The sequence below is a fragment of the Hypanus sabinus genome, chromosome 5 (genome assembly GCF_030144855.1).
Source record: "Hypanus sabinus isolate sHypSab1 chromosome 5, sHypSab1.hap1, whole genome shotgun sequence".
NCBI lineage: Eukaryota > Metazoa > Chordata > Chondrichthyes > Myliobatiformes > Dasyatidae > Hypanus > Hypanus sabinus.
The window spans coordinates 162498791-162522536 of NC_082710.1; the positions used below are offsets into that span (position 1 = coordinate 162498791).

The window sequence follows — 23746 nt, forward strand, 5'->3', positions numbered from 1 at the left end:
TTGTAAACAATACCAGGAATTCCTTCTGTGTTCACTCGCGTTCTCTCCTCCCCTTGTCTCTTTTACTGGTCTCACCAGCACATTTTATGTTCAGACCGGCTTACAAACTACAGAAGTTTATTTAATCATAAAAGTACAGGCTTAATCATCATTCAACTATACACAAGTGCACAGTCAAGTAAACATCATTTAGCAATGAAAAGCACATACAATAACTGGGTTCACTGATTTATTAATGGTTTCAAATTAAAATACAATTTCTATTATCTACAAAACCTTCAATTCCTGGGGGCGGGTCAGAGGGAGCTCTCGGTTCTTGGAAATCCCCACTGTGCCCACAGAGATTGCAGGCTCCCCAAGGACACCCAGAAATGGAAGAGGGAGAGGCTGTCGGCTTGAGAAGGGCAGTTGATTGCCTGCTGCTTGAACTTACAAATGGTTACCTTGGCAATGTCAGCCCAAAGTCAGCCGTGTCCTTTCTCACAAACAATTCATGCACCTAGAAATGAGACACGATACCACGAATGGATGTGACACTGAAAACCTGGCCTCTGAATCACCTTCATGAATTTCAGATGCCTCTGCTTAAGTAGTTTGTTCAAAGGGCGAGGCATTGTAGCTAATAATTTTGCATACCCTGGCTTACCTTGGCTGGGGTCCAGATGCCTGGGGTTGAAGTCTGCACTGTGAAACACCAAAATGTGGGGGGAGGGAAGAGAGAAACACAAGGTGATGGGTGAAAGTAATGAGCTGGGAAGTTCATTGGTTTGAGGGCTGGAGAAAGGGGAGTCGATAGGAGAGGACAGAAGGCTATGGGAGAAAGAAAAGGGGGGAAGAGCACCAGAAGGAGGTGATGAGCAGGCAAGGAGACAAGGTGAGAGAGGGAACACGGGATGTGGTATGGTGAAGGAGTGGGGAGGAAAATTACCGGAAGTTTGAGAAATTGATGTCCATGCCATCAGCTTGGAGGCTACACAGATGGAATATAGGGGGTTGTTCCTCAAACTTAATTACTTCCAGCAATGCAACCCACCACCATCCCCTTTAATCTCTCACCTTATCTGCTTGCCTGCCTGTTGCCTGTGGAGGTTGGAGATCAGAATTTTTCTTCCAGGTGAGCTGCCAATCACAGCTGACGAGCCCATCTGCCGAAAGCGACTGGTTTTATGCGCCAGTAACCCACCTTTGCATTTCCTGTCAGTAGAAACTGTTCTGCAGGGCTTATCAGCTAAGCACACGTGAAGGCCAGGAGCAGGACTTGGTTGTCAGAGGCTATCTGAAGCACACACCATTGGGAGCTTATCTCCAACACCCTCCCCCCCGACGACTATAACAACCTTAAGGAACCCTCGCTACAACCACCATAATCATTAAGTCAGTAAGTCCCCCATTATCACTACTCAACAAGAACCGAGACCCAATGCAGTTTGCCTATCACCACGAGGGCGGATGCAATGTCAATGACTCTCCACATGGCCTTAGACCACCTGGACATTACAAACACCCATGTCAGGATGCTGTTCTTCGACTAGCTCAGCATTTAACATCATCATTCCCACAATCCTGATTGATAAGTTACAGAACCTAGATCTCTGTACTTCCCTCTGCAAGTGGATCCTCTACTTCTTAACAGGAGACCGCAATCCGTTCGGATTGGTGATAATATTGCTGACGATCAACACTGATGCACCTCAGTGGTGTGTGCTTAGCCCACTGCTCTACTCTCTATATACCCATGACTGTGTGGCTAGGCATAGCTCAAATATCATCTATAAATTTGCTGATGAAGCAATCATTGTTGGTAGAATCTCAGATGGAGATGAGAGGGTGTACAGGAGTGAGATATACCAACTAGTGGAGTGTGTCGCAGTAACAACCTTGCACTCAACGTCAGTAAGATGAAACAGCTGATTGTGGACTTCAGGAGTTGTTTTATATTGCACTGTTCTGCTACTACTAAGTTGATAAATTTCACGTCACATGCCGGTGATGATAAATCTGGTTCTGGTTCCTTTTCTGCTGCTGCTTCCCTGCCTGTCCCCAAAGTCCTGGGCAGCCTCTGGAGTTTTGCTCTGCCAAGTCATTGTCAGCCCTGCAATCTCTTTCTTTGCTCTCACATGCAGCAAGTTGAATATTCCTGATCAGATCATACCTATCATATACAATTCCTCGCTGGTGTGAAACTTGGAGTAAATAGTATATCTTTACTCAGAGAATGGCGGATGCCTGTAATGCACTGCCTCATACGGTGGTAGAGGCAAATTCATTAGAGACTTTAAAGGGATGTTTAGACAGGCACATGGATGTGAGGAAGGTGGCTGGATATGGACATTGTGTAGGGAGGAGGGACGAGTGTTCCGGTGTTCTTGATTTGCTTTTTAACTGGTTTGGCACAACACAGGATTTCATTTAAAGTCAAACCCACTAACACCTGGTGAATCAGCCAAGATTAGTAACTAACAAGACAGTGGGACTCCAAATTATACCCAACAACCAATATCCAAGGAATGCAGGCGTGTGGTCAAGAGATCATGATCTTGGTTATTGACCCCAGTCCCATGAATTCTCACAGAATTATCAAATCTGAGGAAGGAGACCTGATTGCCATCTCCCTCAGCTGCTGGATCAGGACTCCCCCAGACTGAATACCACTTGGAGGCAGTCATGAGGCGGAGGAGACAGGACCTACCCTGCTGACCAAGTTATATAGTTCTGAAGGACTTATGTGTTTGTGGGGCAACAGAAGGCATGCAAACAACCAACACGACGGGAATCGTCCTTAACATCGCCCACACAGTTTGTTGCAGGTGGGTTTGATCTGACGCTGTGGGAGACAGAGGAAATACTGATTATCAGAAGCTTGCAGTGTTATGATCAATAACGAAAGGCAAGAGGCAAACTCACAGTTTGGATTACTTGTTAATGTTAAGAACGTAATCGAGGTGATGAACACAACAATGTGAAGTCCAAATGGAGTCCATTTCCAAAACACTGTCAAGTACAGAAATGTAATTATTAGAGATCTGATAATGAGGGAATTGGAAACTTTATCAAATTAATGATTTGAAACGGAGAATGGTAGAATTAAAATCAAAAGCAGGAGAGGCACAGTGCAGGAAGCCGCCACGGTGAAAGGATTCGAACCTGGAGCAAAGATCCCACAGTAATGGTCAGCAATTCACTCAGTACTAACCAGGAAATTAAACCAATGCGATGCAGTGATCCCATTCCCAATACTGACACTCGTGCTTCTGGGGATATAGAAGTTGCTTTGAAGACTGCAGATGAACTCTACCTGCATACCCTGACAGGGTGGTGGCGAGACCTCACTGAAACCTCTTCTGGTCTCACATTCCAGCACCAAAGTAGCATCCCCACAATCCTGACCACGAACGTGTCAACACAACTGTGGACAAGCCTGAGATACCTGCTGTTCCCCCACCCATGGAACACAGACCCAAATCGGGCAGCTCACATGCTGGTTTCGGTGAAACTTGGAGGACCTTGAGCAGGTGGAAACAAATGCATAATTCACAACCACAGATTTTGAGTTGGGGGTTCACTTTAAGCGGCTTGTCTGACGTTTTCTTGTGTGGTTGGTTAAACATAAAGGAGTTGTTACGGAAAATGCCTCTGTCGTTTTATTTACGAAAACGTTTATTTACGGGGGGGGGGGGGAATAACAGCGTATATTTGAAAGACAAGAAGTGAGGGTCCCCCCAACCCAATTCTCTACACCTCACTCCAGTCCAGTTGGAGGTGATATTGCGCCGCTAACCGACATTAAAATCAGAGGAGCAGCAAAGAGCGACGCCATTTCTCCGCCCTGGCCCGGGTCCGGGCTGCGGAGAGGATTCACTTTGGAGTTCCGCCAGGTTTCTCGATCGTTTGCCTTTTGCAGCGGCCGTTTCCGCTTTGTGTGCCTGGTGCCGAAGCTTAATCTGCCGGCACTGGGGAATAATTGTTGTAAACAAACGCCATATTCGCTGTGACAGCGCTCAGAACGGTGGTACTGAGAAAGCTACCCGGGACTATTAACAGCGACGTACAGGAACTTGGACTTTCGTGGAGCGGAGTAAAGGGGAGAGGAGACGGTGTTGTAGTTTACGTTTGGTCGGTCGGGGCTCGATCAGGGGATTTCACAACTGATGCTCCATATTGAGAGTGTATAATGTGCGACGGGCCATGAAAATTTTAAGCTCTAACTTTAAAACCCGGCTGTGTGGTGTCATAGCAAACTCACTCAATGTCAGCGAGAACAAGGAAGTGATCAGAGGTGGAGAGGGTCAGAAATTTAAATTACAATCTCAGGACATCTTGAACTCAGCTTGTAAATGTAATTGCGAAAAAAAAACTTGACATCACTTCTACTTCCTTAGCAGTCTGCGAGGACTTGGCATAACGTCAAAAGCTTTGAAAAAATTACATACTGTCGGTGTGGAGAGTGTATTGAATGGCTGCATCACGGACTGGTATGGGAACACGTGCCATTGAACGGAAAATACTACAGAAGGTTGTAGATTCGGCCCAGCCCATCACAGATAAAACCTATATAACCATTAAAAACATTTACGTGTAACGTTATTGTAGAAAAAAAGAATCCATCAGAGAACTTCACCACCCAGGCCGTGATCTTTTCTTGCTGCTGCCATCAGGTAGAAGGTACAAGAGCCTCAGGACTCGCACCATCAGGTTCAAGAATAGTTACTACTCTGCAGCCAATCAGGCTCTTGAACAAAAAGGGGTAACTACACTGTCTTACCATCTATTTAGATGTTTCCATAACCAAGTCTCACTTTAAGCAACACACACAAAATGCTGGAGGAACTCAACAGGCCAGGCAGCATCTAGGAAAAGAGTACAGTCAATGTTTCGGGTGGACTGTTATTTCCATAGATGCTGCCTGGCCTGCTGAGTTCCTCTAGCATTTTGTCCAGATTTCCACCATTTGCAAATTTTCTTGTTTGTGATTGGATCTCAATTTAGGGACTCTTTAACTTGTTATTTCATGTTCTCATTTTTATTTGTATTTATTTATATTTGCATTTGCAGTTTCTTCTACACTCTATTTGAATATTTATTTATTTAAATCTTACATCTGTCCCACAATGTGAGGGAGTAAAAATCTTTGTGTTATGACTGTCACAATGTACAGACATGTGAATTTATGAGTCTAATGGCTTGTAGAAAGAAGCTGTCCCGTAGCCTGTTGGTCCTGGTTTTAATGCTGTGGTACCGTTTGCCAGGGGGAAACAGCTGAAACAGTTTATGGTTGTGGTGACTGGTGTCCCCAGTGATCTTCCAGGCCTTCTTCACACACCTGCCACTGAAAGTGTTCTCAATGGAGGGAAGTTCACATCCACAGATGTGCTGGGCTGTATGTACCACTCTCTGAAGTGCCCAGCGATTAAGGTTGGTGCAGGTCCTGTACCAGGCGGTGATACAGCCAGTCAGGATGCTCTCAAAGGTGCCCCTGTAGAAGGTCTTGAGGTGGAAGAGATGGTGGTGTGCTTTTTTTGCCACAGTCCAGGTGAGATCACTGGTGATGTGTATGCCGAGGAATTTGAAACAGTCCCATTGATGTTGATTGGTGTGAGCCTGTCTCCATTCCTCCTGTAATCCACGTTCAGGTGGCTTTTGGACATTGAGGGAGGGGATGTTACCTTGGCACCACTGTGCCAGGGTGTTAACCTCTTCTCTGTAGGCTACCTCATCACTGCTAGAAATAACTTGACCTGCTTGATCTTTCAATGAATCTTGTTACAGTTACAATTCTATAGATTTGCTGATAAGCCCGCAGGAAAAAGAATCACAGGGCTTTATGTGATGACAATTATGTACCATAATAATAAAATTTACTTTGAACTTTGAAGGCTGGCAGCATATAGACAGAATTGGATCGAACGCAAACCTGACCACAACCACATAAAGTCACTGACAAAGGCCAGTGGTGTTTGAACGATCTGGGACTATGATGGGGTAATTCCCAAACAAGAAATTCCCTTTTTTCTCATCCCTACCACAGTAATCCAAATTTAAGCAAGATCCAAATCCAGAAGCTGTGACATCACCAGACTGGCAGGGTCAGCCAATCCCATAAAATAATTAAAGTTCAAAGTAAATGTTGTTACGAAGGATGAACAACTCTGATGGGCAGAAGGGTACAGAGTTGCCTATGTCCCCCACCCCCGGGCACCATCCACGTGCTCATGAGAAAGTAAGAGAGATAAAGGAAAAAACATGCTAGAACATCTGTTACTGCTAACAGCCTGAGAGAGAGACATGTTTATCCACCATGTTATGGCTCCTGAAAGACTTATGGCTGTGGAGAGGGCTGGTTACTTGTTACCATTCTGTTCATTAAAATTCCTCAGTGGACAGCCGGAGTGGGCTGGTTTGATGGACAAAGCCATTCAAAATTGATTGACACCTGAGTGGGGATAAAAGTGAGGTCTGGGGAGACACCCCTCAGACGCACCAGGAGACACACTAGTGAGCATCAGAAACCCACGAGAAGGTGTGGGGCATCGGAGACTGAACGGATCGGTCAGGTTAACTCATAGTATGATAGCGAGGCCGGTGGGGGCTTGTGTGTGTGTCCACCCTTGCCTGGGTGACGAGTCCACCACGGAACAACGGTCTAGCTAAAGGACAGAGGGGTCATACCTGAATGGCCACAACAACACATCGATGGATCAAGAACGTAAAGGAAGGGTTGACTGGCTGTTTTTTTTCTCTCTCTCTCCTCTCTCCCCCCACTCTCTCTCTCTCCCCCACTCTCTCTCTCTCCCCCCTCTCCTCTCCCCCTCCTCTCTCCCCCCGCTCTCTCTCCCCTTACCCCTCTCCCCTCCCCCCTCTCTCTCTCCCCCCAGAACCAACAACTACCTCAGCACAAATGAAATGAACTGAACTTTACATTTACATATGACCATTCATTATCCCCTAGACAACGACAGAGCTTGTTTATATTTGATTATTATTATACCCACTTTTAGGTTTAGTATTGCTAACGTGTATTATCTATATATTTACATTGTTGATATTGATTTGTATATTTTACTAATAAACACTGTTTGGTAAATAGTACCAGACTCCAACGGACACTTCTATCTTTGCTGGTAAGACACCCAGTTACGGGGTACGTAACAATGTTATTAAAAAAGTACATAAATGTCACCGTATTCAACCCTGAGATTCATTTTCTGTGGCATCATCAACAAATCGATAGAATAACAGGGTCAATGAAGGACCACCCAACTAGGGTGTTCAACCAGAGTGAAGAAGATAACTGTGCAAATTCAAAAAGAAGAAACAATAATAATAAATATTGAGAAAATGAGATGAAGTGTCCTTGATAGTGAGAACATTTGATTGTGGGAACATTTCAATGATCAGTTGTGTAAAGTTATCCCCTTTGGTTGGGGGGGGGGGGGGGGGTTGACTCTTCCTCAACCTGGTAATAAAACTCCTGAGGCTCTTGTAGCTTCTTTCTGGTGGCAATAGTGAAAAGAGAGCATGTCTTGGGTGGCAGGGGACCCTGATGATGGATGCAGATTTCCTGTGACAGCATTCAAAGGTTCATTTATTTTCAAAGTATTCAACTCTGAAATTCTTTTTTGCCTGACAGTCATGAAACCAAGAAAATAAAAGAAAGGCAGCGCAATCATCAACCCCCAAATACCCCCTTCCCACACAAAAAAGTGAATAAAGACGGAACAGGCACATCAACCCCCAAAATCGCACCTCCTGCACAAATAAAATGAACAAAATGGAACAGGCATATTGACTGTTTAATGTCGATGTGCTCAGTCGTTGCGAGTGCCTTACCTGTGATGGACTGGGCTGTATCTGCTACTTTTGGAGGATTTTCCATTCAAGTGCACTGGTTTTCCCATACCAGGCTGTGATACAGCCAGTCAATATACTCTCCACCACACACCTATGGGAGTTAGTCAGAGTTTTCAATGTCGTGCCGTATCTCCACAAACTCCTCAGGAAGTAACGGTTCTGCAGTGATTTGTTTCTAATTGCACTTGGGTGCTGGACCCAGGACAGGTCCTCCAAAATAATAATACCTAGGAATTTAAAGTTACTGACTCTCTCCACCTCTGATCCTCCGATGGCTCATGGACCTCCTGTTTCCTTCTCCTGATGTCTATAATCAGCTCCTTGGTTTCTCGGCCTATGGCAGTGCTGCCATCAGCAAATGTGAACATGGCATTGGAGATGTGCTTGGCCAGACAGTCATAAGTGTAAAAAAAGTAGAGCAGGGGACCAAGCTGACAGTCTTGTGCTGCACCGGTTCAGGTAGAGAACATGGAGGAGAGGTTCACAGATTCAAAACACATTTATTATCAAAGTATGTATGCAGTACACAAGCACGTCTTCCTACAGGCGAAATAAACACCATGGAATCCATTCAAAGAGAAATATTAAACCACCACCCCACCCCCAACATACAAAAGAAGTGTGTTTTCTGTTACTATACAACACATAGTATAGTTAGTATAATGCATTATAGTACAGTTCAATTCCTGCCGCAGCCTGTAAGGAGTTTGTATGTTAACCCCGTTACCACTTAGATTTCCTCCTACAGTCCAAAGAACTAGCAGTTCGTAGGTTAATTGGTCATTTTAAATTGTCCAGTGATTAGGCTAAGGCTAAATCGGTGGGTTGCTGGGCAGCGCAGCTCGAAGATCTGTAAGGGCCTGTATCTCAACCAATAAACTAATCAGTTAGTTAACAAATAAATAAAAATCCAAAAATAAATTAAATTAAATAAAACAAAACACAAAATCAAATCAGGCACATCCAGGTCAGTTCAATCTGGTGCTATCATTTGCTAAACGCAGGCCACCTCAATTAAAATAGACCAAAATAGCAAGAAAAAATAAGGAGCGACCAGAAACACATCATAACCTGATCTGCAGAGTCCAACCCACAAACTGCTTCAATTCAACCATGCCCAAGACCCAGGGCTGCAGCGCTGTCCTCTGTAGTGAGAGGCAAAGGGAGGCCAGCCGTCACTTGCAGCAGTAATAAGAGGTCGACAGCACTACGCACGCACTCGGATTGAGGATTTCAGTTTTCCTCAAAGCTTTAGTCGGTGAGAAATGGAGTCAATCATGGGTTCTTGCCTCATCTCCAGGCTTCGCATGAAACTTGACCGAACACATCACTGGCAGCAAAATGCCAGATCACTCCAATTGGCCCAATAACACAACACCAAAATATAGATCACAGGTTCCAAAAGTAGCAGAAACAAAAGTAAGCCAGGAAATTATAGGCCGGTAAGTTTGACATCAGTAGTAGGTAAATTATTGGAAGGAATACTGAGAGATAGGGTCTACAAGTAATTGGATAGACAGGGACTTATTAGAAACAGTCAGCATGGCTTTGTGCATGGTAGGTCATGTTTAACCAATCTATTAGAGTTTTTCGAGGAAGTTACCAGGAAAGTGGATGAAGGGAAGGCAGTGGATGTTGTTTACATGGATTTCAGTAAGGACTTTGACAAGGTCCTGCATGGGAGGTTAGTTGGGAAATTCAGTTGCTAGGTGTACATGGTGAGGTAGCAAATTGGATTAGACATTGGCTTAATGGAAGAGCCAGACAGTGGTAGTGGAGGATTGCTATTCTGAGTGGAGGCCTGTGACTAGTGGTGTGCCACAGCGATCAGTGCTGGATCCATTGTTATTTGTCATCTATATCAATGATCTGGATGATAATGTGGCAAATTGGATCAGCAAATTTGTTGATGATACAAAGATTGGAGGTGTAGTGGACAGTGAGGAAGGTTTTCAAAGCTTACAGAGGGATTTAGATCAGTTGGAGGAATGGGCTGAAAAATGGCAGATGTAGTTTAATATGGACAAGTGTGAGGTATTGCACTTCAGAAGGTCAAACCAAGGTAGAACATACAAGGTAAATGGTAGGACACTGAGGCGTGCAGTAAAACAGAGGTATCTGGGAGTACTGGTACATAATTCCCTAAAAGTGGCTTTCCAAGTAGATAGGGTTGTAAAAAGAGCTTTTGGTACATTGCCCTTTATAAATCAAAGTATTGAATGTAAGAATTGGAATGTTGTGGTGAGGTTGTATAAGACATTGGTGAGACTGAATTTGAAGTAATGTGTGCAGTTTTGGTCACCTAATTACAGGATGGATATTAATAAGGTTGAGAGAATGCAGAGAAGGTTTACAAGGATGTTGCCGGAATTTGAGAAATTGAGTTACAGAGAAAGGTTGAATAGGTTAGGACTTTATTCCCTGGAGCATAGGAGAATGAGGGGTGATTTGATAGAGGTGTATAAAATTATGATGGGTATAGATAGAGTGAATGCAAGCAGACTTTTTCCACTGAGGCCAGGGGAGAAAAAAACCAGAGGACATGGGTTAAGCGTGAAGGGGTAAAAGTTTAAAGGGAACATTGGGGGGGGGGGCTTCTTCACACAGAGAGTGGTGGGAGTGCGGAATGAGCTGCCAGATGAAGTGGTGAATGCGGGCTCACTTTTGACATTTAAGAAAAACTTGGACAGGTATATGGATGCGAGGGTTTTGGAGGGATATGGCCCAGGTGCAGGTCATTGGGACCAGGCAGAAAAATTGTTCAGCACAGCCAAGAAGGGCCAAAAGGCCTGTTGCTGTGCTGTAATGTTCTATGGTTCTAAATATGAAAGAAAAAGATGACATAAAAGAAGTGACAGTAGCAGCTTTGTGAATCATTTACAAGATGTCATTGCTGGCCGTGTTGTTCGCTGGTGCCATTTTCTTACATACTTAAGCACATCATCTGTACAGGAAGATGTTCCTTCTTGGTCTCTTGGTGTTTCCTTCCTCTCCCAGGGATGAGGACTTTGGAGCTCTGTTGGTCTTCTGTAGCAGTGGGTTTTTACAGGATGAGGTTGCGAACCTCATGCTTAACCCTCCTCCTTTCACAGGCGGGCTGGGGACCGACCATGGCGAAGTTATGAAGACCCACACCTCACTTTAACAAGAGTGTCTGCCCCACTGCCCTCAGGATCGTGGACTGAACTGAAAAACCTAACACTAAGACAAAAAATTTTCTATCTCTCTCTCTCAATTTTACACTAATGTCATTGTTAATTTCTGTACATGTGCGTTATGAAAATATTGTATTAATTTTAAGTTGATGTTAAAATGGAACATTATCTAGCTGATGACGTTGTGCGGACCCATATAAACCTACTCAATGATCAGTCTAAACCCTTCATCCTACACAGCCAATAACCATCCCCCATCTTTATTTATCAATAAGCCCATTTCAAGAGTCTCTTAATGTCACTAACGAATCAGCCACAACAACCATGCCCAGCAGAGATTCCAGGCATTTACCACTACTCCCTGTAGAAAAATCTACCTCTGACGTCACACCCTATATTTTGCTCCAATCACATTAAGAGTCTGCACTCTGGTATTAGTCATTGCTACCTGAAGAAAGGAGCTGGATGTTCAAAGCCTCTTATCATCTGATACATCTCAATCAAGTTATAGGGAAAGGTTGAATAGGTTGGGAGTTCATATGTCTGGAGCATAGGAAACTGAGTGGAGGTTTGATAGCGGTATACAAAATTATGAGGGTTATAGTTCGGGTAAATACAAGCAAACTCACTCCACTGAGGTTAGGTGAAACTAGAAAGTTAAGGGTCAAAGATTAAATATTTAAGGGAACCTGTGGGGAAACATCTTCACTCAGAGGGTGGTGTGAATGTGGACGAGCTGCTAGTGTACACAAGCTGCAACTTCTGAAAATGGGGAGAGCTGTCAGAGGCCCAAGAGAAAGAGACTCCCTCTGCTTCTTCTCAGAATCTGGAATAATGATTCCAGTGCTAATGAAAATTGTTCACATCCAGGGTAAGCTCATGACGTTGGCGAGAAACTCTTCCCAGGCTCCTGCCTAAATCAAGGTCACTGGGAGGCAAGTCCACTAACATGTATCAGAAGATGCTGAATGCGGTGCCAATCCTAATTGAAGAGATTGGTCATCTGATGTGACAACTTGGATAACGTCTAACTTCTGAAATAAACAAAATGCAATTGTTACTAGATGACAAATATATACATCGACAGAAAGGTGCCAGAAAAAGGCCAGCAATCACATGAAGGATCCCACCCACCCTACACATGTCCCTCTCCTATCAGAGAGGAGGCTACATAGCATCCACACCAAGACCACCAGATACAAAATCAGTTACTTTCCCCAAGTAGTTAGGCTGATCAACACCTCCACTGAATCTTGAAATCTTCACATTCAAACACTGGAGAAACAGACAACAGCAGCAGCAAAATGGAGGAGCCAGATGTTGCAATGGGAGAAGACTGAAGCTGTCACACTGCAGAATAAGGTATAGCCTGGGAGATAAGATCTGTAACTTACAAGAGGAATGTGCCAGACAGGGTATCAGTGAGATAGTCAGAGAAATCGTGCACTACATTATATCCAATCACATACCTGTCAGTTTAACAGAGACAGAGGCTCACTCTGGGGCATGTGTTTCAATGTCTGACAGACGGTGGCATAATAAACAGAGCAGAAAGATTCTGAAGAGTGTGTACAGTACATAGGAGAGTGGGAGGGGTTAGACAATGAGTCAATTTACAATTACATGAACACTGAAACAGTGCAAGAGTTAATAGAAACAAAGTACCTGTACTTCAGTATGTCTGCCTTGCCTTGTTTCTCGGTTTCGATCTGTAAAAAATACATGAATCGTTTGTTTTTTTATGCAAATTTAATATGCAATGTTATCAGAGATACCTGACTGCACTCACCATTCTTCTGGATATATCTACTCCAGATGTTAAAGGCAAGTCCTGTTCCTAGGGCTGAGCAGTGAGGCAAATTATAAAGGAACTGAATAAGAAATTATGCCTTTAAAAAAAAGCACAGACATTGAAAATCAAACTCAACAATCCAGAGAAAACAGAAAATGATGGAAGCACTCAGCAGGTTGAACAGCAACTGTGGAGACTGAAACCAAGGAATAATTTCAGCTCCATAAGACATGGGAGCAGAATTAGGCCATTTGGCCCATTGAGTCTGCTCCACCATTTAGTCATGGCAGATCTAATTTTCCCCTCAGCCTCAATCTCTGCTTTCTCCCTGTATCACCTCATGCCCTGATCAATCAAGAATCTACAAATCTCTGTATTAAATATACATAAAGATTTGGCCTCCACAGCTACTTGTGGCAAAGAATTCCACAGATTCACCATCTCTGGCTGAAGAAATTCCCTCTCATCTCCATTCTAAAAGGATGCCCCAGTATTCTGAGGCTGTGTCCTCTGGGCTTTGACCCTCACAGCATGGGAAACATTCTCTGTACATCCACTCCATCAAGGACTTTCAGCATTCGTAAGGTTTCAATGAGATCACCCCTCATTTTTCTGAATTCCAGCAAATACAAGCACAGAGCCATCAAACGCTCTTCATATGACAAGCCATTCAATCCTGGAATCATGTTCGTGAATGTCCTTTGAACCCTCTCCAGTTTCAGCACATCCTTTCTAAGGGGGCAAAACTGTTCACAATACTCCGTGAGGCCTCACCAGTGCTTTATAAAGTCTCAGCATTACATCCCTGCTTTTCTGTTCTGGTCCTCCTGAAATGAAAGCTAACATCACATTTGCCTTCCTCACCACGGACACAAACTGCAAATTAAACTTTAGGGAATCCTACACAAGAACTCCCAAGTCCCTTTGACCTCAGTTTTTTGTATTTTTTCTCCATTTAGAAAACAGTTATCCCTTTCATTCCATCTACCAAGGTCAATGACAGTACACTTCCCAACACTGTATTCCATCTGCCATTTATTTGCCCATTCTCCTTATCTGATACGTCCTTCTGTAGCTTCTCTACTTCCTCAAAACTCCCTGCCCCTCCACCTATCTTCATATCGCCTGCAAACTTTGCAAGAAACCCATTAATTCCATCATCCAAACTGCTGATATCAAATGTAAAAAGAATCGGTCCTAACCCAGACCCCTGTGGAACACAGGTGCTACCCAGCGGAAGGTGCAGTAGGAAATCACCGGAGCAGGAGTCCTGACAACTACTGGCAGCTCCACATGAACTGACAACACCCACAATAGCTCCAGAGCTGTTCCCAAATGATGGCAGCCATTCAGGGACAAAAGGGGTGATGTGCTGAAGATTTAACCACAACTGTCTACTTTTCAGAAGCCAGAGTGACACTGAGACCTGGAGAAAGTTTTCACTGAAACCCACTGCCATAGAAAGCGAGCAAGGAGATGAACGGTTTAATCATTTTGATACTTACACTGACAGAGCAAAAGGTGGAGGAGAAAGAATACTGTACAGCCCAACATTGATGCGAAGAATACTCTCCAGGTTACGAAGCTGCTGTCACAAACTTGATCTAAAGATGCATAAAGAGAAGCCATTGACACCCACTCACATCTCTAACACAGGAACATATCATATAACCATATAACAACTACAGCTGGGAAACAGGCCATCTCGGCCCTTCTAGTCCATGCTGAACGCTCACTCTGACTCACATCTCTAACACAGGAACATATCCAAAAGCACTTTCAGAACACTTCACATACAACCTGCGATAGAAACATAGAAAAACCTACAACACAATACAGGCCCTTCGGCCCACAATGCTGTGCCGAACATGTCTAGAAATTACCTCGGGTTACCCGTAGCCCTCTGTTTATCCAAACTGCGATGAGAATGTGATGTGTGACTGTCACCATTAGTGGGTGTAATCCATCTAATATCAAATAACAGGAGTCTTCCGTAGATAGTTCCCACCAGCTGCTCCAGTGTCACAAAACCCTGCTCTGCTATCTGATCTTGGAGTCACCCTAATCCCTCTGTTGTACCCTCACTACCCTCCCTCCTCAAGGCCTCAATGTGATGGAGACATTGGCACCATCGACCTAATCTGCCCAGTTGGATACGACTGCTGGGTACTGGGTACTGGGTACTGCCCAGTTAGATACGACTGACTGCAGGGTACTGGGTACTGCCCAATCGGATGCAACTACTGGGTACTGGGCCGCTTCAGGGGAATGGGGGTGTCCAGAACAGAGGGCAGACCCAGAGGAAGAGGAGGAGGCACCCGGCACTCGACTTTGCTGATAAGTCTCTTTCTCTTCACCAAAGCCGAGCCGTCCCACTATGTCCCATTCTGACCTCCACAGCTCCCCCGAAAACAGTGATTCTGCCTCTCTCCGCACCCACCAAATACAGACTCTGCTTCCCCCAGCACGGGTCCTCTCTTGTCATCCCCAAGCAGGAACTCCACATCTCTCTTCGTAACTCCAACCGTGCACCAACTCCGGTTTCTTTTTGAAAAGAGCAGTCTTGTTTGGCACCTGTCCATTGACCCACGCTGTGCAATGTGCCATCTGGGTCAAAGCAAATCAGAGGGATTGTGGTGGCAGCCCGCCAAGAGTCACCACACTTCCGGTGCCAACACGGCATGCCCACCACGCACTGACCCTCAGCAGTATGTCTTTGGAATGTGGGAGGAAACCAGAGCACCTGGAGGAAACCTACGCTGACATAGGAATTGAATCCTGATCTTACGGATGGTGTGCTGCAAAGCGTTACACGTTAATAACCCTAAGAGTGGCTAGTGTTCAGGTATTTTGATTTGCTTTGTAGCTGGTTCCGGTACAACTTTGTGGGCTGAATGGCCTGTTCCTGTGCTGTACTGTTTGATGTTCTATAATAAACGCAGCAATAAATACAGCGATAAGTACAAAATAACGTCGTGGTTCAGAGATCGTAGTATGATGTGAAGCAGTACAAAGAGAAAGCTAAAGTGGCAATAACACGATTAAACATGGGGGGTAAAATTAAAAGTCCAAGCACGGGGCAGCAGCAGATGTGAACGAGGACCAACAAGCAGCTCAGTGTCGGCAGGACATTCTTCTGGTAAGCCCTGCTTCCCAGCTCTCTAAACATCAGAATGCCCCTTTCCTAAACCTAACTTTCTTCTGCCTCGTGACTCTATTATGTATAAAACTGTTCAGATATCCTCCCTGATATTATTACTCAGTACCAGAGCATCTCCAACTTGCACTTGTTCCCATAAACTGGTGCCAGAGAGATTCAAGCAGAGATACGGCCCACTGACGAGCCTGTTTGGGGTAGTCCTGCTTTCACAAATTCCCACATAATGCCGTCTGGACACACAGGCTGCCAGGCCATATCTTTGACCAGAGTCACGGAAAACTACAAGCACAGAACAAGCTCATCTAGTCTTATGCATCTAAAATATTTAAACAGCCTAACCTTAATTACTTAACTATGTGGCTAAGTTCAGCTCCAATTCCATATTCAAGTTTGCAGATGACACCACTGTTGTGGGGCAAATCAAAGGTGCAGACAAATCAGCATACAGGAGAGAGAGTGGCTGAGTGGTGTCAAAACAACATCCTCTCTCTCACTGTCAGCAAGGAGAGGGAAAGCAGAGCTCCATCACCCTGTCCTCATCGAGGATCAGAGGTGGAGAGCAAATTTAAATTCCTGTGTGTAATATTTCAGAGGACCTGTCCTGGACCCGGCACGTAAGTGCAATTGTGAAAAAAGCACAGCAGCACCTCCTCATCCTTCGAACTCAGCGGAGATTCAGCATGACATCTAAAAATTTGACTGGCTGCACTGCAGCTTGATGTGGAAACATCAATACCTTTGAACGGAAAATTCTATAGAGTACTGGGTTTGGACCTGTACGTCACAGGTAAAGCCCTCCCCACCAGTGAGCACATCCACATGAAACACTGTCATAGGAAAGCAGCTTCTATCATCAGTTTGTTGTCTTCTGCACTCTGGTTGACCTTTCACTGATCCTGTTATAGTTTCTATTCTAGACATTTGCTGAGTATGCCTACAAGAAGATGAATCTCTAAGTTGTATATAGTGGCATATGTGTACTTTGATAATAAAATTTATTTTGAACTCTGAACTTTGAAATAACATTTTTGATCAACAAGCTTTGATGATTATCTTTAGAGAGTTTGCTCAAGCTGTAAATGTAACCCAATATTGTATACTGTGGTGACCCATTTCCTGGCACATCCAAACCGACTCACAATTAGATAGCCTACGGGGGTTTGCGAGCACAGAGCTTTGGAGCCTCTGCGCCATGGGGGGCAGGTTGAGGGAGGCTTAAAAGTGAGGCTGAAGATTTCGAATAAAGTTTTTTTCCTTCGACTGCAGTTACCGACTCCGTGTCGTAATTTTAGCGCTGCGTGTAGCACACCGCTACAATTGGTGACCCCGACGGTCCAAACGATTTTTGGACCAGAAATGACTGACTGTTCATGCGGTTTCGTTGAAACTGCCGGGTTTCTGGACACAGCGCCCGGACCTATGGTTCCAGCAAGCCGAAGCCCAATTCCACGTTCGCCAGATCACCTCAGAAGACACCCGCTACTACTACGTGGTGAGCTCCCTCGACCAGGACACAGCGGCCCAGGTCGCGGAGTTCGTACAGTCGCCCCCGGCAGACGGCAAGTACACGGAATTCAAAGCCCTGCTCCTCAGGACTTTCGGACTCTCACGGCGCGAGCGGGCTGCCCGTTTACTGCACCTGGATGGCTTGGGAGACAGACCTCCATCGGCTTTAATGAATGAGATGTCTCTCGCCGACGGACAAACATGCCTCATGTTTGAGCAGGCATTCCTGGAGCAGCTGCCCGAGGACATACGCCTGCTGCTATCCGACGCAGATTTCAGTGACCCCCGGAAGGTGGCAGCCCGGGCGGACTTGCTGTGGAACGCCTAAAAGGTGAGCGGGGCGTCCATCGCGCAGATCTCCCAGCCACGCTCCCGGCAGCAAACCAGTCCAGACCCGGCCACAGTGCCCGCTAACCCCAGAGGCAGGAGTGGGGAGCCCAACGAACAATGGTGTTTCTACCACCAGCGGTGGGGGGCAGAAGCCCGCCGTTGTCGCCCGCCCTGCCAGTTCCCGGGAAACGCCAGGGCCAGCCGCCGCTGATGGCTTCGGCAGCTGGCCATCGGGATAGCCTCCTGTATGTGTGGGATAGAAGGTCGGGAAGCCAGTTTTTGGTCGATACTGAGGCTGAGATCAGCGTTTTACCTCCGACGAGTTACGACACCCGCAGCAGGGCACCGGGTCCCCCCCTGAGGGCCGTGAATGGCAGCACAGTAAGGACCTATGGCACCCGTCAGGTGCAGCTACAGTTCGGCTCCAGCCAGTTCACGTGGGACCTCACACTGGCCGCCGTAGCCCAACCGCTTCTGGGTGCGGATTTTTTGCGGGCTCACAGCCTACTGGTCGACCTGCCCAGGAAGAGACTGGTACACGCCGAGACCTTTCAGACGTTCTCCCTGGGTGCAGCCCAGTTGCCAGCCCCTCACCTCGGCTCCATCACGCTGTCCGACAACGACTTCAACAGCACCACATCCCGACCCAGGGACCACCCCTCCACGACCGCACTCGGCGGCTTCCCCCGGACAAGCTCCGACTGGCGAAGGAGGAGTTCCAGAGGATGGAGGAATTGGGGATCATCCGGTGGTCCGACAGCCCATGGGCCTCCCCCCTGCACATGGTGCCCAAAGTGACGGGGGGCTGGAGACCGTGCGGCGACTACCGCAGGCTGAACGAGGCTACCACACCGGACCACTACCCTGTGCCGCACATTCAGGACTTTGCAGCAAACCTGCATGGCACACGGATCTTCTCCAAGGTAGACCTCGTTCGAGGGTACCATCAAATCCCGATGCATCCTGACGACGTCCCCAAAACGGCTCTCATCACCCCGTTTGGCCTTTTCGAGTTCCTTCGCATGCCGTTCGGCCTGAAGAATGCCACACAGACGTTCCAGCGGTTAATGGACGCGGTGGGACGGGACCTGGACTTCGCGTTCATCTATTTGGATGACATCCTCATAGCCAGCAGCAGTCGTCAGGAGCATCTGTCCCACCTCCGTCAACTCTGCGCCCGACTGAGTGAGTACGGTCTTACAATCAACCCTGCCAAATGCCAGTTTGGACTCGATACCATTGACTTCCTGGGCCACAGGATTACTAAAGACGGGGCAACCCTTCTGCCCGCTAAGGTAGATGCGGTCCGCCTCTTTCCCCGACACACCACGATCAAAGGCCTTCAGGAATTCGTAGGTATGGTCAATTTCTACCGCCGCTTCCTCCCTTCAGCTGCCCGGATCATGCGCCCCCTGTTCGCCCTGATGTCGGGTCCGAGAAGGACATTAACTAGGACGAGGAGTCCGCCGCCGCTTTCGTTCAAACGAAGGAAGCTTTGGCTGACGCCGCAATGCTAGTACATCCCAGAATGGACACCCCTACCGCCCTCACAGTGGACGCATCTAACACGGCAGTCGGTGGGGTGCTGGAGCAACTCATCGCAGGTCGCTGGCAACCCCTGGCGTTTTTCAGCAAACACCTGCGGCCACCCGAGCTCAAGTACAGTGCTTTCGACCGGGAACTGTTGGCGCTCTACCTGGCAATCCGGCATTTCAGGTACTTCCTAGAAGGTCGGCCCTTCACCGCGTTCACGGACCACAAACCGCTTACCTTTGCGTTTACGAAAGCGTCCGACCCCTGGTCATCCCGCCAGCAACGCCACCTGTCCTACATCTCTGAATACACGACGGATGTCCGGCACGTCTCGGGTAAGGACAATGTCGTGGCGGATGCGCTCTCTCGCCCTACCGTTCATGCCCTTTCCCAAGGGGTAGACTTTGAGGCACTGGCAGAGGCGCAGCAGGCGGATGAGGAGATTCCGAGTTACAGAACCGCAGTCTCCGGTTTGCAGCTCCAGGACCTCCCTGTGGGCCCGGGTGAGAGGACCCTACTCTGTGACGTCGCCACCGGCCAGCCCCGTCCCGTCATCCCGACAGCCTGGCGGCGCCGCGTTTTCGACTCCATTCATAACTTGGCGCATCCCTCCATCCGGACAACAGTCCGGATGGTCTCCAGTAGGTTCGTTTGGCACGGACTCCGCAAACAGGTCAGTGAATGGGCCAAAACGTGCATGCACTGCCAGACGGCCAAGGTGCAGCGGCACACCAAAGCCGCCTGCGAGGAGCCAACTGGGCAGACGAGCTTCCCTGGGTCCTACTCGGCATCCGCACAGCGCCCAAGGACGACCTGCACGCCTTGTCGGCCGAGTTGGTAAACGGTGCGCCCCTAGTCGTCCCCGGGGAGTTCCTACCAGCCCCAAGGGGGCAAGAGGACGATTCCGCAGCAGTCCTGGGCAGACTACGCGAGAAGCTCGGTAACCTGGCCCCCATACCCACTTCACAGCACGGGCGGCACCCGACCTGCGTACCCAAAGACCTACAGAACTGTAAGTTTGTGTTTGTACGAAGGGGTGGGCATCGGCCACCGCTGCAGCGGCCATACGAGGGGCCGTTTATGGTGCTCCGGAACAACGGGTCCACGTTCGTGCTGGATGTTGGGGGGAAAGAGGAGGTTTTCACAGTGGACCGCCTCAAACCGGCCCATGTGGACCTGGCGCAACCGGCCGAGTTTCCGGCACCTCGGTGCAGAGGCCGACCTCCCAAGCAGGTTCTGGCCCAGACTGTGGACATTGGGGGGTGTATCGCCGGTTCTGGGGGGGGGGGGGGGTTATGTGGCGACCCATTTCCTGGCACATCCGAATCGACTCACAATTAGATAGCCTACGGGGGTTTGCGAGCACAGAGCTTTGGAGCCTCTGCGCCATGGGGGGCAGGTTGAGGGAGGCTTAAAAGTGAGGCTGAAGATTTCGAATAAAGTTTTTTCCTTGGACTGCAGTTACCGACTACGTGTCGTAATTTTAGTGCTGCGTGTAGCACACCGCTACAATACTAACTCAATCTTAGTTTAAAACACCGGCCAAACTTCGAGGGAAGAAAACCCCAGCACTCATTATTCCATCAGCAACCCACGGCACTTTAGGAAAAAGGCAACGTCGTACTTCTGTCCCCACTTAATCTCCCCAGTCTCCTGGGATCAGTAGAATACATACACTTGAACTCTACATTACTTCATTTCAGAGCAAAAGCCTCCTATATTAACATTCGGAAAAGTTCTCAGTCCAGAGCCATTCACTGCTCACAATAATCTTTCAATAACCAATACACCAGCCACTTAATTAACACTGTAAATTGTAGCATCTCAGTTGCCAATTGTGAAATAGATTCTGTTCATTTTAACATTATTAAATGTTAATTGCAAAACTTAATGAAATTCAAGGAAGCAATGAAGCTGAAAATTAAATTCTGTCTAATCACCATGATCCGGAGGTTGGGAATCTGTAGATGTTCTAGAAGGTTTGCTAGGCAAAAGGCAAATGTCAGAGAGATTTATCATCTCTCCATATTACCACAGCTTCTCTCGCTGCCCCTTTCCAACATCTATTCTCTACCATCTTTAATTCTAAATATACATTTGTTGTGTCACCTTTTAATATTGATGTGTATTCTGCTGTTACCAGTATATTGCAAGCCTTTAGTTAGATCCTCTCCAATCCAATCACAAACTTAAAATCGCTTTTTTAAACTTCAAAAGAAATAAACAGCAAAGGAATGCATATAAAGTCAAACCCATTAACACCTGGTGGTTCAGCCAAAATTGGTGAATAACAAGACAGTGAGACTCACAGAATTGTACCCAACAACCAATATTCAAGACATGCAGGTCAAAAGGTTGTTGACCCCAGTCCCATGAATTCTCACAGAATTATCAAATCTGAGGAAGGAGACCTGATTGCCATCTCCCTCAGCTGCTGGATCAGGACTCCCCCAGACTGAATTCCACTTGGAGGCAGTCATGTGAAGGAGACAGGACCTACCCTGCTGACCAAGTTACGTGGTTCTATGTTCGTGGGGCAACAGAAAGCATGCAAACCAACACAAGGGGAATCATCCTTAATGTCACCCATACAGTTTGTTGCAGGTGGATTTGAGCTGAACTGACATTGTACAAGACAGAGGAAATACTGATTATCAGAAGCTTGCAATGTTATGATCAATAACGAAAGGCAAGAGGAAAACTCACAGTTTGGATTACTTGTTAATGTTAAGAATGTAATCGAGGTGATGAACACAACAATGTGAAGTCCAAATGCAGTCAATTTCCAAAACACTGTCAAGTAGAGAAATGTAGTGATTAGAGACCTGATAATCTGAGAGGATTGGAAATTTTATTAAATTAACTATCTGTTTCTTACCTGTATTTTTCTGGAAAGAGACTGGCTTTGAAACAGAGGGTGGTAGGAACAAAATCAAAAGCAGGAGAGGCACAGTGCAGGAAGCCGCCACTGCGAAAAGGTTCGAACCTGGAGCAAAGATCCCACAGTAATGGTCAGCAATTCACTCAGTACTAACCAGGAAATTAAACCAATGCGATGCAGTGATCCCATTCCCAATACTGACACTCACCCTTCTTACACAGCTTCTGGGAGGACACAGAAATTGCTTTAAAGACTGTAGATGTACTCCATCTGCTTATCCTGAGAGGGTGCCGGCGAGTCCGCACTGGAACCTCTGCTGTTCTCCCAGAGATGTTCTGCAAAGCTAACACTGAAGTGTGTGCACGTGTCTGTGTCTATTGTTGCTTTTTCACTGAGTATGCTACTATTCTGGTCAACGTTTCAAAGTGGTGGAGATGATGGTTACTGGGGCTACATGTTCACTGGCCCTGGGCAGACGGGTGTTAGACACTCACGAAGCTCTCCTGGTCTCCATCCTTACACACCGACCTTCCTTTCATTTTCACAGCCCTTCAGCCCTTCTTTGCAAAAGAAAACTAATTTCTAACCTGCCATTCTGATGCTAGACCATTGACTGAATCATTAGTTCAGGCCTCTCTCTACGGAAGCTGCCAGACCTCTGAGCATTTCAAGCATTTTGTTACGAGTCAGTTGAAGACGCGGTCTGGGGCGAGTGGAGGGAAGAAGCTTCAACAGTTACTGTTGGGGGAGGTTGGGAGCTGGTCAGCAACTAAAAAGAACAGATGTTTCAGTTCAAATCTGCATGTGGTCCAGCTCCTCTGCAGGAGTGTGGACACTGAGGACAACATCGCCTGCTGGGATGTGAGGCTGACTGACTTCTGCAGCACCTAGTCCAATTTCTATCATGGGCATCCCGTGATTCAAGTTTACTTGTCATGAGTACATCAAAGCAGATAGTGAAGTTCGCAGTTTGCATTCACAAACAACAGGCCTGAGTATGTGCTGGGGTGACCGGCGTGTGTCACCACACATTCCAGCACCAATTCTCAGCAAAACACAGAACACAACAAGAAACAAAATAACAGCAGCAAAAACAGGAGCCATTTCTCCATCCCACCCACACGCATACAGAGTTCTTTAATCCCAGTACAGGGCTTCAGCCTCCAGCAGATTCAAATTCGGCCTCCCCAGCAGAGACTCACAGAATTACCTTCGGCCAACAGGCCTCCAATTCCAGACTTCCGATTCAGCCCTGGGGTCTTGATCCTTAGGATTAATCCCAAGATAAACTTATCACTCAACATTAAGCCTTGAACTCTGGACTCATTGGAGACTTGATGACAAACAAATGCCCTTGAACACCGGTCTCACTGATTTGCAAACCCAGGGGGGTGTTGGAGTTCATTCCTCCCGCACGCATGGATCTCTGACCTTGGATCCTGCCGTCAACACACTGACCGGAGCGACGGATTCCTCAATCACTCTCCGCTGGCCAGACATCTAACATCTGGCCACAGATATCCCACGTCGGTGTCACCGGC

The 23746-nt window shown here is 46.8% G+C and overlaps 1 protein-coding gene across 1 annotated transcript in view; it reads right to left on the reverse strand.

Annotated features, from left to right (window-relative positions):
* Positions 1-215: 215 nt before the first annotated feature.
* Positions 216-23746, reverse strand: part of LOC132394521 (uncharacterized) — a 52764-nt gene continuing 29233 nt past the window's right edge. Inside the window, exons 7-16 of the mRNA XM_059970790.1 lie at positions 22203-22310; positions 22031-22117; positions 14301-14399; positions 12793-12846; positions 12669-12712; positions 8098-12037; positions 3296-3503; positions 2905-2991; positions 1057-1145; positions 216-499 (exon numbers count right to left, since the gene is read on the reverse strand). Of these exons, the coding sequence (XP_059826773.1) occupies positions 11948-12037; positions 12669-12712; positions 12793-12846; positions 14301-14399; positions 22031-22117; positions 22203-22310 (482 nt within the window). The 3' untranslated portion in view covers positions 216-499; positions 1057-1145; positions 2905-2991; positions 3296-3503; positions 8098-11947. The remainder of the gene's footprint in view (positions 500-1056; positions 1146-2904; positions 2992-3295; positions 3504-8097; positions 12038-12668; positions 12713-12792; positions 12847-14300; positions 14400-22030; positions 22118-22202; positions 22311-23746) is intronic.